This window comes from Zonotrichia leucophrys, chromosome 19, assembly GCF_028769735.1.
Source record: "Zonotrichia leucophrys gambelii isolate GWCS_2022_RI chromosome 19, RI_Zleu_2.0, whole genome shotgun sequence".
In the NCBI taxonomy this organism is placed as follows: Eukaryota; Metazoa; Chordata; class Aves; order Passeriformes; family Passerellidae; genus Zonotrichia; species Zonotrichia leucophrys.
This window is the reverse complement of record NC_088188.1, coordinates 7,333,106-7,346,784: the sequence shown is the minus strand read 5'-3', so window position 1 is coordinate 7,346,784 and position 13,679 is coordinate 7,333,106. Positions and strand designations below refer to the sequence as shown.

General features: G+C 52.7%; 1 protein-coding gene across 2 annotated transcripts; it reads right to left on the bottom strand.

The window, feature by feature from the left end:
- Window positions 1–8,233: 8,233 nt before the first annotated feature.
- CRYBA1 (crystallin beta A1) lies at window positions 8,234–11,830 on the bottom strand. 2 transcript variants are annotated; one of them, XM_064729315.1, is made up of 6 exons: window positions 11,783–11,830; window positions 11,116–11,235; window positions 10,783–10,901; window positions 9,135–9,276; window positions 8,622–8,764; window positions 8,234–8,516 (listed from the first exon to the last, which is right to left on the bottom strand). In XM_064729315.1, the coding sequence occupies exons 1-6, from the start codon at window positions 11,825–11,827 to the stop codon at window positions 8,369–8,371; spliced, it is 717 nt and encodes a 238-aa protein (XP_064585385.1). In that variant the 5' UTR covers window positions 11,828–11,830; the 3' UTR covers window positions 8,234–8,368. The 2 variants fall into 2 exon arrangements, with proteins under 2 accessions (XP_064585385.1, XP_064585386.1); XM_064729316.1 differs by lacking the exon at window positions 11,116–11,235.
- Window positions 11,831–13,679: the final 1,849 nt, after the last annotated feature.

Genomic DNA, 13,679 nt, shown 5'->3' with positions numbered 1-13,679 from the left:
GGGGCTCCTGGTCCATGCCCGTTGGATCTGAGTCAGCAGTGCCCTGGGGGGCACCAGGCCCAGCAGGACCTGGCCTGCTCTGCTCTGCACTGCTGCAGCCTCACCTCGAGTTCTTGGGGCAGTTCTGGGCACCACAACATAAAAAAGACCCCGATTAGAGAGCATCCCAAGGAGGCCATGGGGATGGGGAGGGGTCTGGAGGGGAAACCTTATGAGATCACTTGGGTTGTTCAGCTGGAGGAGACTGAGGGGAGAACATCCTCCCGAGGGGCAGCAGGGAGGCAGGTGCCATCTCTTCACTCCCATGACCAGTGAGAGGGAGAAGCCTGAAGCTGAGTCAGGAGAGGGTTAGGTTGGATAGCAGGAGGAGGTTCTTCACCCAGAGGGTGGTTGAGCACTGGAACAGGCTCTCCAAGGAAGTGGTCACAGCACCAAACTCGTCTGAGTGCAAGAAGAGTTTGGACAATGCTTTCAGGCACAGGGTGGGATTCTTGGGGTGTCCTGCACAGGGCCAGCAGTTGGACTCGATCCTGATGGGTCTCTTCCAACTCAGAATATTCTATGATTCTATTGCTTTCTTTTTTTTCTTTTCTTTTTTTTTTTCTTTTTTTTTTTTTTTTTAGTAGGAGTATGTAGCATGTGTTTTTTTAATTGTTTTTATACTTTTAATAAGATTGTTCCTGAATGAGACACTTGAGTTCATGGTGGGACAATGAAACTGAAATTCTGTACCTTGTGTAAGACGCTCGCTTTCTGCCACGCTTAAACATTTGACTATGGATTGCCTACTCCATTTGATGTATCCAGAGCTATATAGTATAATCCTGACTGTGATACTATATAGTCATCATGTATTGTATCAGTCCAGGTTCAGAAATGTGTGGTTGGCCAGTCGCAAATAGTTCTGTTTCACCTATAAACTTGTACCACCTCTGCAGGTGTGTGTAACTTCAAAATGCATAACATGTTTACAGATGTGCCCAACATCTAGTCCTCCAACGTTCCTATTTTTAATTCTGTTGAGTCTCCCAACTGCTTGCCAAAAGTTGGAATTGCCTCCAGCTCCCCTGCTGAAGAGCTGGGGCGTTCCTGAGTTTTAAAGTGTTGAACAAACTGGATAGTGGGGCTGGGAAAATGAAGGTGGAAGAAATGTTCTTTTTAATTTTTAATTATTTTTATTATTATTATTTTCAAAATTTGAAGGCTAATAGCAAAGTTTCCAGTTTGTTTTACTGGCTTTAAGGCTCTGCTGTGTATTTATTTGCCTTGTGTAGTCACTTGTCGCCTTAAGGGCTGGGTTCCATTAAAAAAAAAAAAAAAAAAAAAAGAAAAAAATATAAAACCACCCTGTTTTGCTTCCCTGGGGTCTGTGCTGTCCTGTACCCCTGCCCCAGGTCTGTGCTTGGGGCGATGCAGGAGTTGAGCAGCACTGACCCTGCGCCTCTAGAAAGGTCTGAGTCTTGCTGAATATTTGAGGACTCTCATGTTGGCCTAGTCCAGTCTGTCGCCTGAATAGTGAAAGAAATGCTGAGAGGAGCTCGGTTCAGCCATGGGTTGGGCTGGATTCCCCCTGATGCTCATCTCTGTGGCTTTGCCTCGCCAGCGGGACCCATCCAGAAACACCCTCGGCAGCGCCTTCTCTGCTGTATTTCTGCCCATCCTCTGTTCAGATGTCTGTCTGTCTGTCTGTCTGTCTCCATGAGCTCCAGGCGTGTGCTCAGCTCTAAGCAGTTAGGAATTCCTCTCTCTGAGCTCCTGTAGCTGCGGCTCCCTGGTGTTTCTGGGATAGACAATTGCCTAGAGCCAGGCAGGACCATGGAAGGAACTTCCTCGTGCTGTCGTGTAACTCACCCTGTCGCTGTCTGCAGTCCTCCCCAAGTCCTCACACAATTCTTAACTGAGCACTTATTAAAAATATCTTAAGATTTAATCTGTTTTCTGATTATTTTTGTGTAAGCTTATAAAAAAAAAAAAAAGAAAAAAAAACAAACTGAAATTGAGCTGTGACTAATTTAGCACATTGAAATAACGATAAGGTGTTACTGCTAAGTCTCATGTTTTGTTTTGTTTTTGTTTGACTCAGAGTATTAGTACTGTAGCATAAACCAAATACAGCCTGGGAAGGGGAGCAGCAGCCTCCTGTCCTGGGTGTGCACCCGAGGGTGTCTGTGGGGGCGAGCATCTGACCTGTGAGGAGAGTGAGCGTGTATTTATTTGTGCCATTGTTTGCATTACACTGAGTAAAGAAAGTTTTAAATCAAAACCCCTCCAGTATGTCTAGTATTGGAAAGCAGCACTAAGGGTGAGATCATGACCTATTTTTTTATTAGCTATGAGGATACTAATTCAGGTTAAGGCTTCTCTCTTGTTTCTGTTCCCGTTGTGAGTCCCTTTCCTCTGGTTCCCTTTCCAAGCTGTTTGTTGGAGCGAGGATTCCTGCACAGGCAGGGGCTGTCTCCTTTCTCCTCTGGTCATTCCCCACCTCTCCTCCTCTGCCAGCAGGTTCCTTTGGGTGTGTCTTGTACAGGGTCTTGTGTAATAGGGACTGGAGTGTGTAGTGCCAGCCAGATCCAGCTCGGGATCTGCGTGCTTTTGGTGCATCGTGGAGTGTTCATGTGCTCCAAGAGGTGCTTTAACAACTGCTCCATGACAGTGGTTTGGGGCCTTCAGTCTCTGCTCTCTCCCACTCCACCCAATTGGTGGATTGGCAAAGCAATGGCTTTCAAGCTTTGCTTGGAGTTTGGTTTTAGTTTGGTTAAATTAAACCCACCTCAATCCTCTGTGAAACCTGGTAGAAATCTCCTTTCTCTGACCAGTGGGTACCTCCAGGGCATGGATTCTGTCACTAACCCACTTCAAACCTTTCTGAGCTAGTAAATCCCACTTTTTGCCTTTCATAGCTGCTGTGGACTTCTTTGAAATGTGGAAAGAAACCCAATTCTCACTAGGTTGTGAGTCCAGCGCCTGGCAGTGGGTGATGGGTGAGCCAGCTAGCTAAATGGAAAGGAAAATTGCTTCCTGCTAGGAAAAAAATAGGGAAAAAAAGAGCTGGAAGTTGTGCTCCCAGTTGTGTGTGTAATTAGTGCTTTCACCTTCAAGGCAGTGTGACAATAACACCATGGTGTCCTTTCCCAAGTGGCCAGTGGGTGACCGCAGGGACATCGGGGAGTGATGGCGTTCACAGCCAGAACTGCCGGTAGTTTCCCTGTGTGTCCAGGTTTTGATCTTTATTTAGTAAATTGCTGTGGTGTCCCAAGCTTTCAGAGTATTTCTCTCTCATCCCTACAAGACTTTTCTGTCCGTCCATCAGTCGTGATTTTTCTCAGAGAGGCTGTTTACAAGGGAGCTGGTGAGGTTGGGAGGGGAGAGAACAAGGATTCACCCACTTCAAAGCTGCTGCACGTTTTCACACTGGTGTGTAAGGCAGGGAGAAGGGCTGGTGTGGTGGAATAGCCAAGAAAGCCAGAGTAATTCTGGCTTTGGCTGCCACCAGACTGTTTTTCCTTGTGGGAAAACCCTAGTGCACACAGCAGGGAAGCGGGAACCAGGGCTGGTGGAAGGAGATCTCCATGTGCTGCCTTCCAGGGATTACAGAGCTTTAGAGGTTTGCCCAGTACATGTTACACCCCAGGGTCAGGCTGGCTCCTCTCTCCTGCCCAAGATCCTCTAAAGCAACAGGAGAGTGGAGCTGTGGATGTCTAAGAGCCCTGTGGTGGCCTCATGTCCTGGGCATGAGCCCATTCCCTGTGCTGGACTGGAGCAGGAGTCCTGCCTGTGCCCTCACCAGGGGATGCTGAGCTGGATTTATCTTGACTGTTAATCAGAAAGCTTCATATAACATGTCCAGAGCTCTAAAGCCATTTTGTAAGATAGCAGTGTCCCTTTTCTACAGCCTTATTAATGAGTAGAAGATCTTTAAAAAGAAGAAAAAAAACAAACAAAAAAAAAAGAGAATTGCTCATTTCTTTCTGTGGTATGAAACTTGTGTACTGCGAACTTCTGAACATTTAGCAAAGATACAACTTACAGTTTTCTTAAAAAAAAAAAAAAACAACAAAAAAATCCCCAGCCTGTCTGCTTTCCATACAGTCTTTCCTCAGGTGCTAAATAAGGGTTCCAAAAATGGATACTGCTTTAGGAGTTCCTGCTTTATTCTTAAAATACATATTTTTTTGCTTAGGTGTTGTAAAGATATTTTAACAAGAATGTTGTTTTTTTAATGTAAATAAGATTGTGTCTTTAATTTTTGTTTTATCTCCTTTTTGTCCATATTGAATAGTCTAATTTTCATTTTTGAGAAGGACCCTCTTATGCCCTTCCCCTGAAGACATTTCATTAAGTGTTGCTGCATTTAAGAACGAATCTACAACTGTTCATTGTCTTGGATTAATGCTGCTGCTGCTGCTATAAGTAACCCTGAAAATCAAGAATGTGTGATGCACTTTTGTTTTTAGTTTTTGTTGTTTTGTTTTTTTTAACATGACCATGTAGTTCCTCTGCAGATAGCTGAACCCTCCTGTAACACAGCCACTAACTGGGGGAGTGTAGGAACTGGGGGAGCTGGGGTGTAGGACAGGGGTGGACCTGATTTTGGTGCTGACCTATGGGAATTTCTATGCAAACGCAAGCAAAGGAGAACTCTTTTAACTTGAGAGAACACTGTGCTTTTTTTATTTTTTATTATTTCTTTTTCTTTTTCTCTCCTTCCTTTTCTCAAGCTGCTATTGGAAGGGTAGTGCAAATCCCTGAGGTTTTCAACTTCTCCTTCCTCCGTGGCTGGTGGTGCAGGAAAGGTGCCTGAGTAACTTGTAAGGTAGAAAAAACCTCAGTCAGCTCTTGTCTCGTCTCTGGTTTTAGTATATTTGTTTTCTATTTGAATTTATCTATAGAAGGAAATTGCTCATCTCTAAAAAAGCTCTTTTGAGTGCTTTGTCTCAATGTGAAGTTAACCAGCAGTATTAAGGATTGCATGGCCTCCGTCCTGCCCTTATCCCAGTGCTGGGGACCCACCAGCTCCTTCTCCACCTGGGGAGCACTCGGTGCCTGGGCTTGGATGTTTTCCAAGAAAAAAGTGAGGTGAAGCCCTCCACCCAGCCCAAACCTGGCAGTGAAAGGCTTAGGGAGCACTGGAGGAAGGTCTCACTGCATCAAGGCTCTGTGGTGAGGCACAGGCAGGTCCAGAACCTCTTCTCTTTGTGGGTCACACCTGGGCCATGGTGGGGGATGTGCACCCTGGAGGAGGAGTTTACTGGAGGGGAAAAAGGGATTTTACTTGACTATTTATAGAAGATCCTTTAGGAATATAAAGTACCTCTCTGCAAAGTGGGGTAAGAGTAAGGAAGGTCTAAAGTCGTGTAGGAAAAACACTTGGGGATTACAACTGCCTGGAAAATAGTCTACAAATACATAGGCCAGAGCTTTCTGCCTGTTTAGTTAGTTTTTTCTTTTTCAGACAGCGTTTGCTCTTTTGCACACCGAGGTGTGTGTGTACATCTGACTCAATGTGCCTTGCATGTGTGCTTAGTCTTTCTGGAGAGAGGTGGTGGGGTGTGAGCTGGGGCTGTGGCCACGAGGGCCACTCCCCGTCCACAGGGTTCCTTAGTGTCCCAGTGACCCCTGGGATCAAGTGAGAGCTGGCCTCCAGCCTGTGTAGTGGCTGTCTTAGTTTGGGGATGATGTCCTCTGCAGTGGCACCTGTGACTCTGGAGGGAGAGAAGGAAAAGCTGCTTCGCTCTTCTGTGGATAAAAAATCAGCATTGCCACGGTTCACCTGCAGAGCCAAAACAAGCCGAGGTCTGGAACCGGCTTTGCTGGAGTTCAGGCTCTCTGTGGCACCATGATCCCATTATCCAGGGGATTTATTCCCCGCCAGGTTGTGGCTCTTGTTTCTGTGGGGTTTACAAGATTTTTTTTGTAAAGGAGAAGTCAACACGCCTTGCTTGAAGTTAACGAAATCCAAACGCTTGTGTTTGCAGTCAGTGACTCAGAACTCCAAGCTGTGCAATTCTGGGTTCTCCATCTCCCGCCCCAGCGTGTGATGATTCTGTCCGAGTCTCTCTGTACTTCTGCCACAGTAAATGTGAAAGCTTGCTTGCATTATTTTTTAGAAATGCATTTTGCACACTCGGGTTTCGCTGAAGCTCCGTGAAAAGGTTAGTTTGAAGCAGATGAATAAAGCTATGCACATGTTTTGAAAGTTTAATTTGTGTCTCATTACCAGAAGTGACTTATCTGCCCTCTTTTGCATTCCTGTGCTGTCATTGCCTCCATTCTCTTCACCATCTCGGAGGGTATGATGTAAGGTGACAGTTCTTTGCTGACAGCTGTAGCAGAAAACTGGCGCTTCTTGATTTTTTTAGTAGCCTTTCTCTCTCCTTTGCTTTCTCTGTATCTCTCTGTATAGCTATATAAATATATATATTATTTTTTTATTTTAAAGAGCCTACTTTAGTAATTGAATCGGAGGGAGCGGGGTGTGCTGGCTTGTGTCTCAGATACACTTTGTGCTGTCGGATGAACCAGTGCCCTTTTTGTCACCGGGGAGAGCGTGCTGGTGGCACCCACTGGTGTCCCCATGGGGACAGGGAGCCCCCACGCCAAGCAGCTTTGGGGAGGGGATGGAGACCAGTCCACTGCGCTGCAGGCCGGTGGCGTGGGCAAACTCGAGGCTTCTAATGACAAAATGAACCAAGAGGAATCCTACTGCTGTGTATTCCCACTGTGAGGCAGGAGGGACAGGGTTCCTCACTATCCCGCTGCGGGGCTGGAGCGGAGTCTGGGTTCCCTCCAGCCTCAGGGGTTAAAGAGAGCTTTATTTTGGTTTTGTTTTCACGCATTAGGTGCATTGGGTTGCAGGTATCACCTCTGGAAACATGTTGCTTAGCCCAGAGCCTGTGTGCGGGAGAGTCGGGGTTTTGTGACGGGAGAGGGACCCTGACAGCTTTCTCCTCCTGTTCCCTTCGCCATGGCAGAAATTTGTACTAACTTGACAGCTTTTTTTCATACAGAACAGGGCTGCTTTTCTATCTACCATCACACGTGTACTTACACACCTTCAGCGGCTTCCCAGCCTCTGAAGGTCCTCAACTTGTTTACTGGGGGGGACTGACGCCCCTCTCTCCCCTTCCCTGAATATTTCAGTGTTAAGGGCGGTGCAAAACACGACCGCGAGCTGGGGCTGGAGGGATCCCTGCAGGCAGAGCCGGGCAGGGTCTGTCTCCTCTCCTGCCCCCCTTCCCCGTCGATAAGTTCTCATTTCGTTCCTGGTTTGTATTCAAATCTCTGCGAGGGGTTGTGCTCTACCTGCTCAGGAGCTGAATTACCTCTGACCTGCGGAGAGGGGCAGCCCCTCTTTGGTGTCCATGTTGTAGTGTGCGACCACACGGATCAGTCAAGGTAGTCTTTGTTTCCTTCTCCCCTCCGCGGTAATTTCTGATTAGGTGAATGCACTCGGTGTGCCCAGCTGGAAAAGCGTTTTCCCAGTGGTGAGAGGGTGGCTAGAGGAGTTTAGTGTAAAACCTGCTGTAGCTGTGTCTGGCGCAGCCCCTTGCGCTGGTGTGGGTGATGTCACGGACTGTAAGGATAGGTAATGTCCATGAGCTGTAATGGCATGATGTATCTTTACCAATGATGTCATACTTCACACTAAATGTTTAAAAAAAAAAAAAAGAAAAAAAAAAGAAAAAAATACAACAACCTTACCTGAAATTTTGTTTATTCTGCACCAACAGGTCTTCAAAATTTATCCAAATTTTATTATTTTATCAGGAAAAAAAAAAGAAATTTGTGTAGATCGAATACGTTAAGACAGACAATAAGTGATGTAAATTGTTGAATAAAAATTTTAAAGTTTGTGGGTGTCAGTGTGACTTTCTTTGTTGCGTTTTCAAGGAGCAGCCTGGGTTTGGGTGTTCCCAGAGGCCTGGCAGTGCTGGCCATGGAGCCCAGGAGCTGTGTGTATGCAGGTGGGGTGGATCCAGGTGTCCTTTACTTTGTCAGGGGAAGGAGAGGGCAGGAAGGGAAATAAACAAGGGTTTCTGTGCAGCAGTGGGGGTCTGAACCTCCCTCAGTGTGAGCCCCACTTCACTTCAGCCCAGCTTAAAATAAATAGTAAAGAGTCTGCTCCTGTAATGGGGATGTGCAACCTCAATCCCAAACACACCCCAGCAAACACACACCAAGCTGATTTATCTTTTTCTTTCAGTCACATTTATTGGCAATTGTGGCAGTCGGTACCGTTTTGGGAGTGTTGTTCCATAAGCAGTGGCAGTACGAGAGGGGGTGGTTATTTCGGGAGGGGAGTATTAGCACCAAGAGGGAGCCGGTGAGCTTTCGAAACCTTTGCAGAGATGTACTGGGAAGTGAGGAGCTACTGCTGGACACGCCTGATGGATTGGATCTGGGAGGTCTGGGCGTGTGAACCCCACTCTCTCCAGTGCTTGTAGTCTCCACCGTGGTGGTCAAACTCCAGGACGTACTGGTAGCCACGGTACCCGGGATACTGGTAGCACACCCAGCTGGAAGAAAAGGACAAAGAGGTAAGCAGGGGGGTTACAGGGTGTCCCCTTCCTGCCGTGGTGGCACAGTGGTGGCAGCTTGTCCCTGCTGCTGCTGTCACTTACGCGCCACACTGGATCTTCATGGAGCCCACTTCGTTGTTGGCCCAGCCCATGGCCTGCAGCGAGGGGTAGTCATCAGCAATCTCCCACTGGCGGCCGATGAAGTTGTCTTTCTCAAAAATGGTGATCTTGGATTCCTTGTGATTCTGTGGGGGAGAGCAGGGGGTGAGGGGAAGGTGGTGCTCCCTCCCCAGCATGGGCTGTCACTCCCTATGGCATTACTCAGAGGGTGCCTGGACAGGGAGGTGTTCAGACCCTGGTTGGTTTGAGTTTTCTGGGTGGCTGGGAGGTGTCAGCTATGCCACAGGTGCTGTCTCAGGCTGGCTGTCCCCTACTCTGGTCATGTACAGCTTGCCCAGAAACTCCCTCCAAAGCTTTAAAAAACAGGGCAGAAAGAGCAAACCCTGCTGGGACTGGGGGATGAAGCGCTGAGCTTGCCCCTGTGTTTTCCCTTCCTAACCTCCCTGGCGTGGCCTGGGCCGTTTCCAGGGGCTCAGAGCCGGGTGGGACACTCACAGCGGAGCAGACGGGGCGGAAGGACATCAGGCGCTCGATGTGGTAGGCGTTGCTGCCGCTCCAGGCGTCCCAGCGCGGGTACTCTCCCCTCTCCAGGATGAACTGCTGCCCGCAGAAGCCGGTGTGCTCGTAACCGACCCAGCTGCAAAAACAGAGCCAGGGCTGCCAGGCCTTCCTGCAGCAGCTCAGGGCATCCTGCTGGGAGCTGGCATTACAGGCAGGATGTAGGTGCAAAGGGGAGGTTGGGGTCTGGCCTCTGCCCACAGGTTGGGAGGAGAGGAAGCGGTGCTGGATGTGGGCAGAGAACCCAGGGAGGGTGAAACTGCCTCTGGTGCTGCAGAGGCACCCACAGGGCATCCCTGGCTGCAGTGGGAGGTGGGGGATCCTGGGGTCCATCCTGCACAGGTGGCTCTTCCCCCTGGCTGCTCTGTCATCATTTATACAGACCAGCATCAGTTCAGAATGCCCCAGCTGCCCTTCCTCCCAAAGGCCTCATTTCTTACTTGTTTCCCAATTACAACCTGACACTGCTGGAAAGACCTGAATTCCTGATGCCCACAGCAGGCAGGGCCCATCTGGCTCTGAGCAGAGAGCTATGGCCTTTCCCCTTTCTGCCTTCCCCTCTTGCTGAAAACAACCAAGGAGAGGTGAGTGGATGCCTCCACCCTGCAGGACACATTTTGCAAGCCCTGGTGCTGCACACACAGCCCCTGCCTGTCCCCAGGGTGGGGATGTCCCCTTAAGGAGACTGGGGACAGAGCCACAGGCAGAGCAGGGAGGCAGAGCCTGGCCTGGGGGTTGGAAGGTGAGTGGCACGGGCTGTGCAGTGCATGGATCCCTGCTGATGGGGTACAAAGGGTGCTGAGGGGGTCGAGGGTTTCCTGCCACTGACCAAACTGAGCCCCAAAGCCATGTCCTGCAGCCAGCCCGCCCTGTGCAAGGTGAACAGCCTGATTAGGAGCACATCAACTGGAGCAGGGAGCTGATTACAGCGTGAGCACGCACGCTGCTGTAATCCCATTAGCATTACACGTCCTAAAGATAGCAGCACAAATCTGTCTCGTCTGCTCCCGCCCCGGGGGGATGCGCACCGAGGGACGCTCCCGGCACTCCGCCCCTCCGAGCTGCTCGGGAGGTGCCCTGCCTGTGCCAGGGAGGATTCCCGGGCGCAGCGAGAAGCCCAGCTCTGCTCCCTGTCCCTCTCAGCACTGGAGAAGCTGCGGGAAGGTTCTGTCCTGGTCTAGGAAGCTGTGCAGTGGCAGGGAAAGCACAGGGCAGAGCAGGGCTGGGTGTTTCTCTAGGGCTGGTGCTTCAGGACAGGGACCAGGCTAAGCCAGGCCACTCACTGAGCACTGACCCTCTCTGCATCCCTGGGCATCAGCCCTGCTCCAAACCTGACTGGTCCAGCCCTGCAGGAGGCAGTTTTGGGTGATGCCAAAGGTGTTGCCACTGTCCCCTGGCCCTCTCTCTGTATCAGTGCTGCCCAGGACGGGCTCCTCTATCCTAGGATCCCCTCATGCCTGGCTTCCCTTGGCTGTGGTGCTTGTCTCCAGCCAAGCAGAGCGGGGACAGCTGGTCCCACTCCACGCTTGGGCACCCCTGTCCCTGCCCCGGAAAGCACCCCCTCCCCTGGCAGCTGGGTACTCACGCGCCGCATTCCACCTTCAGGGAGCGGATGTTGTCGAAGCCGCATTCCATGATGTTCGGGCAGGCCGAGGTGAACTCCATCCTCTTGCCCTGGAAGTTTTCTTGGTCGTACACGGTGATCTGGAACGGAGAGCGAGCTGCCGAGTTGGAAACTGCCCAGCAGTGGCCCCGGGCAATTCAGCGCCTCTTGGAGACGGACGGAGGGTGGCTCCGTCAGGGGGAGAGCCAGCGGAGGCTGCATGGGCACCCTCTGGGCCGGGACAGCCCCGCACGCTCCGCGGCCCTGCACTGCCGGCCCCGCCACGGCCGGGCCCCGCTCCGCTCTCCTGCTCACCCCTGCGGAGATCAGTTCCCGGGGCAGCGCTGCCGTCCGGAGAGAGGAGCGGAGCCGTTCTGGGACGGGCGGGTGGCAGGGCTGTGGCTGGCGGTTCTCCCGGCCTCTGCTCCGAACGCTCTAGGGCAAAGAGGATTAACGGGGGAAAGGGCGAGGGGCACCTCCCTGGGGGCTGCTGATGTTTTCCTCTCCCGCGACAGCTCCAGGCTTCGACGGGAGGCTCCTTATTTGTGCACGGGATGCTCCTCACTCGTGCACGTGTTTCTCCTCTCCCTCTCGGCTCCCTCCTCGACCAGAGGCCATGGGGCTATTGCCAGACCCCTTGGGGCTGCTCCCCACCTTGCTCCACAGTACCCACTGTCTGCATGGACAGGGGAGGGTGAACGACAGCCGGTGGCTTTTGGGGACTCTGTAACTGCCTGTCACAGGGTGGCTGGTAAGAGCAGGGCACAGCTGGCCCGGGGTGCTGGGAAGAGCCTTATGAAAAACACCCAGGAGATATTTCAGCAGACAGGAGGCACTTTCCCAGGGGTGCCTGTTTCCTGTGCTCATCCCTGCCTTTCTGTCCACTGTGCAGCTTTTCTGGCCCCGGAGGATGGGCTTTGCCTTTCTCCCTGTTCCCTACCTGCACACATAAAGGTGAAATACAGGGAGTGTGAGGACGTACCTTCCATGGGCCCATGGGAACAGGCAGAGGGTTTGTCTGAGCCATCTTTGCTGCTGCTGGATCGTGTCTGGAAAAGGAAGGAAAAGCCATTTTTACCACGTCGTGTCCCTGTGCATCCCCCCCTCTCGAGGCTGGGGACAGCTCTGTGCCCACACCCACAGTGCCAGTTCAAGGACAGCTGCCCCACTGCTGGGGACAAGCCACACCAGCCACAGGGAGACCCTCTTGCCATCCCCAGTTTGGGGAACAGGACACACTAGGGGGCTGTGGAACACATCCAAAACAAGGTGCTCCCTTCTCACCGCTGCAGTGCCCCTTCCCTCCTCCCTGCCATGGCACGGAGCCTGCACTCCTACCAGGGCATAGTGCCCAATCCCCCTTTCTCCTTCCCCAGGGCCAGACCACTGCTAGGAAAAACACCCCTGAAAGCAGGGGGCTTCAGTGGGCACGGGCTGCCCTGTGCCTGGCAGTGTCCAACAGACCCGCCTGGTCCCCTCTCCCTGCCCGGTGTCCCCTGGGAGGCACGGTGGGCTCCCACAGCCCTGGCTGATGGTGGGAGATGCCAGCCATGCCGGTGGGTGCTGGCAGTGGGGTGCCCTGCTGTAGAGGGGCTCTCAGCCCCCCCAGCTGCCAGCAGGGACGTGTGAGCCTATCTTATGCCACGGAAAACAGTGACAGTCCCTCTGGGTGTCTTTGGCCACCAGGCAGGAGGAAGGGTGCCTGCCCAGCGGGCTGGCAGCAGAGGGGTGAGGTGGGAGAGGTGCGCATCGGTCCAGGACTCACCTAGCTCAGGCGGTTACTGCTGCTTCGCCCATGTAATGTTTGCCTACTTCAGCGGCTCAGCTTTTATAGGGTACTGCTGGCCGGGAACCGGTGCCAGCGTTTGCAGAGCTGTCAGCACAATGCTTGCTCTGGCATTGTCCTGCTGATCCCAGGAGATTTCAGCTGCTCATCCCCATGGTCTGAGCCACATTCTTAGGGAAAAAGAAAAAAAATTTGATAATAAAAAAAAAAATAATCGGGGCGGCTGTTTGCACAGATAATCTTGGGCACAAATGACTCAACGATTTGACCGCGCTGGCATTTTCCAGGGGCAATGCACCGCGCCGTCACGGGGTGAGCCTGGGGGCTGGCCTGGCCCTGGCGCCAGCTGGCACCGTGGGGACGGCGGGGACACCTCTCCGTGAGACCCTGCGGGTGGTGGGCTCGGCATGGTGTCTACCAGGCACTGTCACCTTGCTTCACCACCCAAGGTGCATTCCTTCTCACCGTGTTGGTGTGGACATCCTCCTTCCCATCACAGTGAGGAAGGCTGGAGGTGAGAACTGGCGTGGCCCTGGCAGACACATCCCCACAACCACACCGAGCCCCAACGCTTCCCACAGCGCTGCCACCACCACAACCCCACACCCAGGACACCTGCCATGGCCTTGGGGAGGCTCAGCCCTGCGGTCACCCCAGCCATGAGCCCCACAGCCCCCTCCTCAAGCGGGGCCGCCATGGGGCGGACCCTGCAGGCCCCGGGGCACCATGGCGGGCACAGCCCGGGCCGTCGGGGGTCACGAGGCGAGCGTGGCGGCTCGGGCTGCTGCCTCAGCGCATGGCTGCCAGCACAATGCTCGCCCGCGTCTGACTGCCCCTTTTGTCTCCCCGCTGGGCAGGCGCGGCCGCACAAAACAAAGCGCCCCGTCAGCGCTGCCTGCGGCAGGGCCTGGCGCCCGGCCCGGGGGACCCTGCGGGGACGCGCGGCGGGGTGGCACCGGCCCAGACGGGCCTGCTGGGGCTCAGCGGGGTCCGGGGGAGCCCTGCTGCGGGCAGGGCATTGCCCTGAGGGGCGAGCTGGGGTTTGTGGGGTTCTTCCCCTCGCTGGCTGCTGCGGGAGGGGGATAGGGGTGGG

Coding starts and splice junctions, on each gene's coding strand:
- CRYBA1 (XM_064729315.1), bottom strand. CDS start 11,827: ATGGCTCAGACAAACCCTCTGCCTGTTCCCATGGGCCCATGGAAG. Junction 8,765..9,134: donor TCCGCCCCGTCTGCTCCGCT/GTGAGTGTCCCA, acceptor TCTCCCCCACAG/AATCACAAGGAATCCAAGAT. Junction 8,517..8,621: donor ATGAAGATCCAGTGTGGCGC/GTAAGTGACAGC, acceptor CTTTTCTTCCAG/CTGGGTGTGCTACCAGTATC.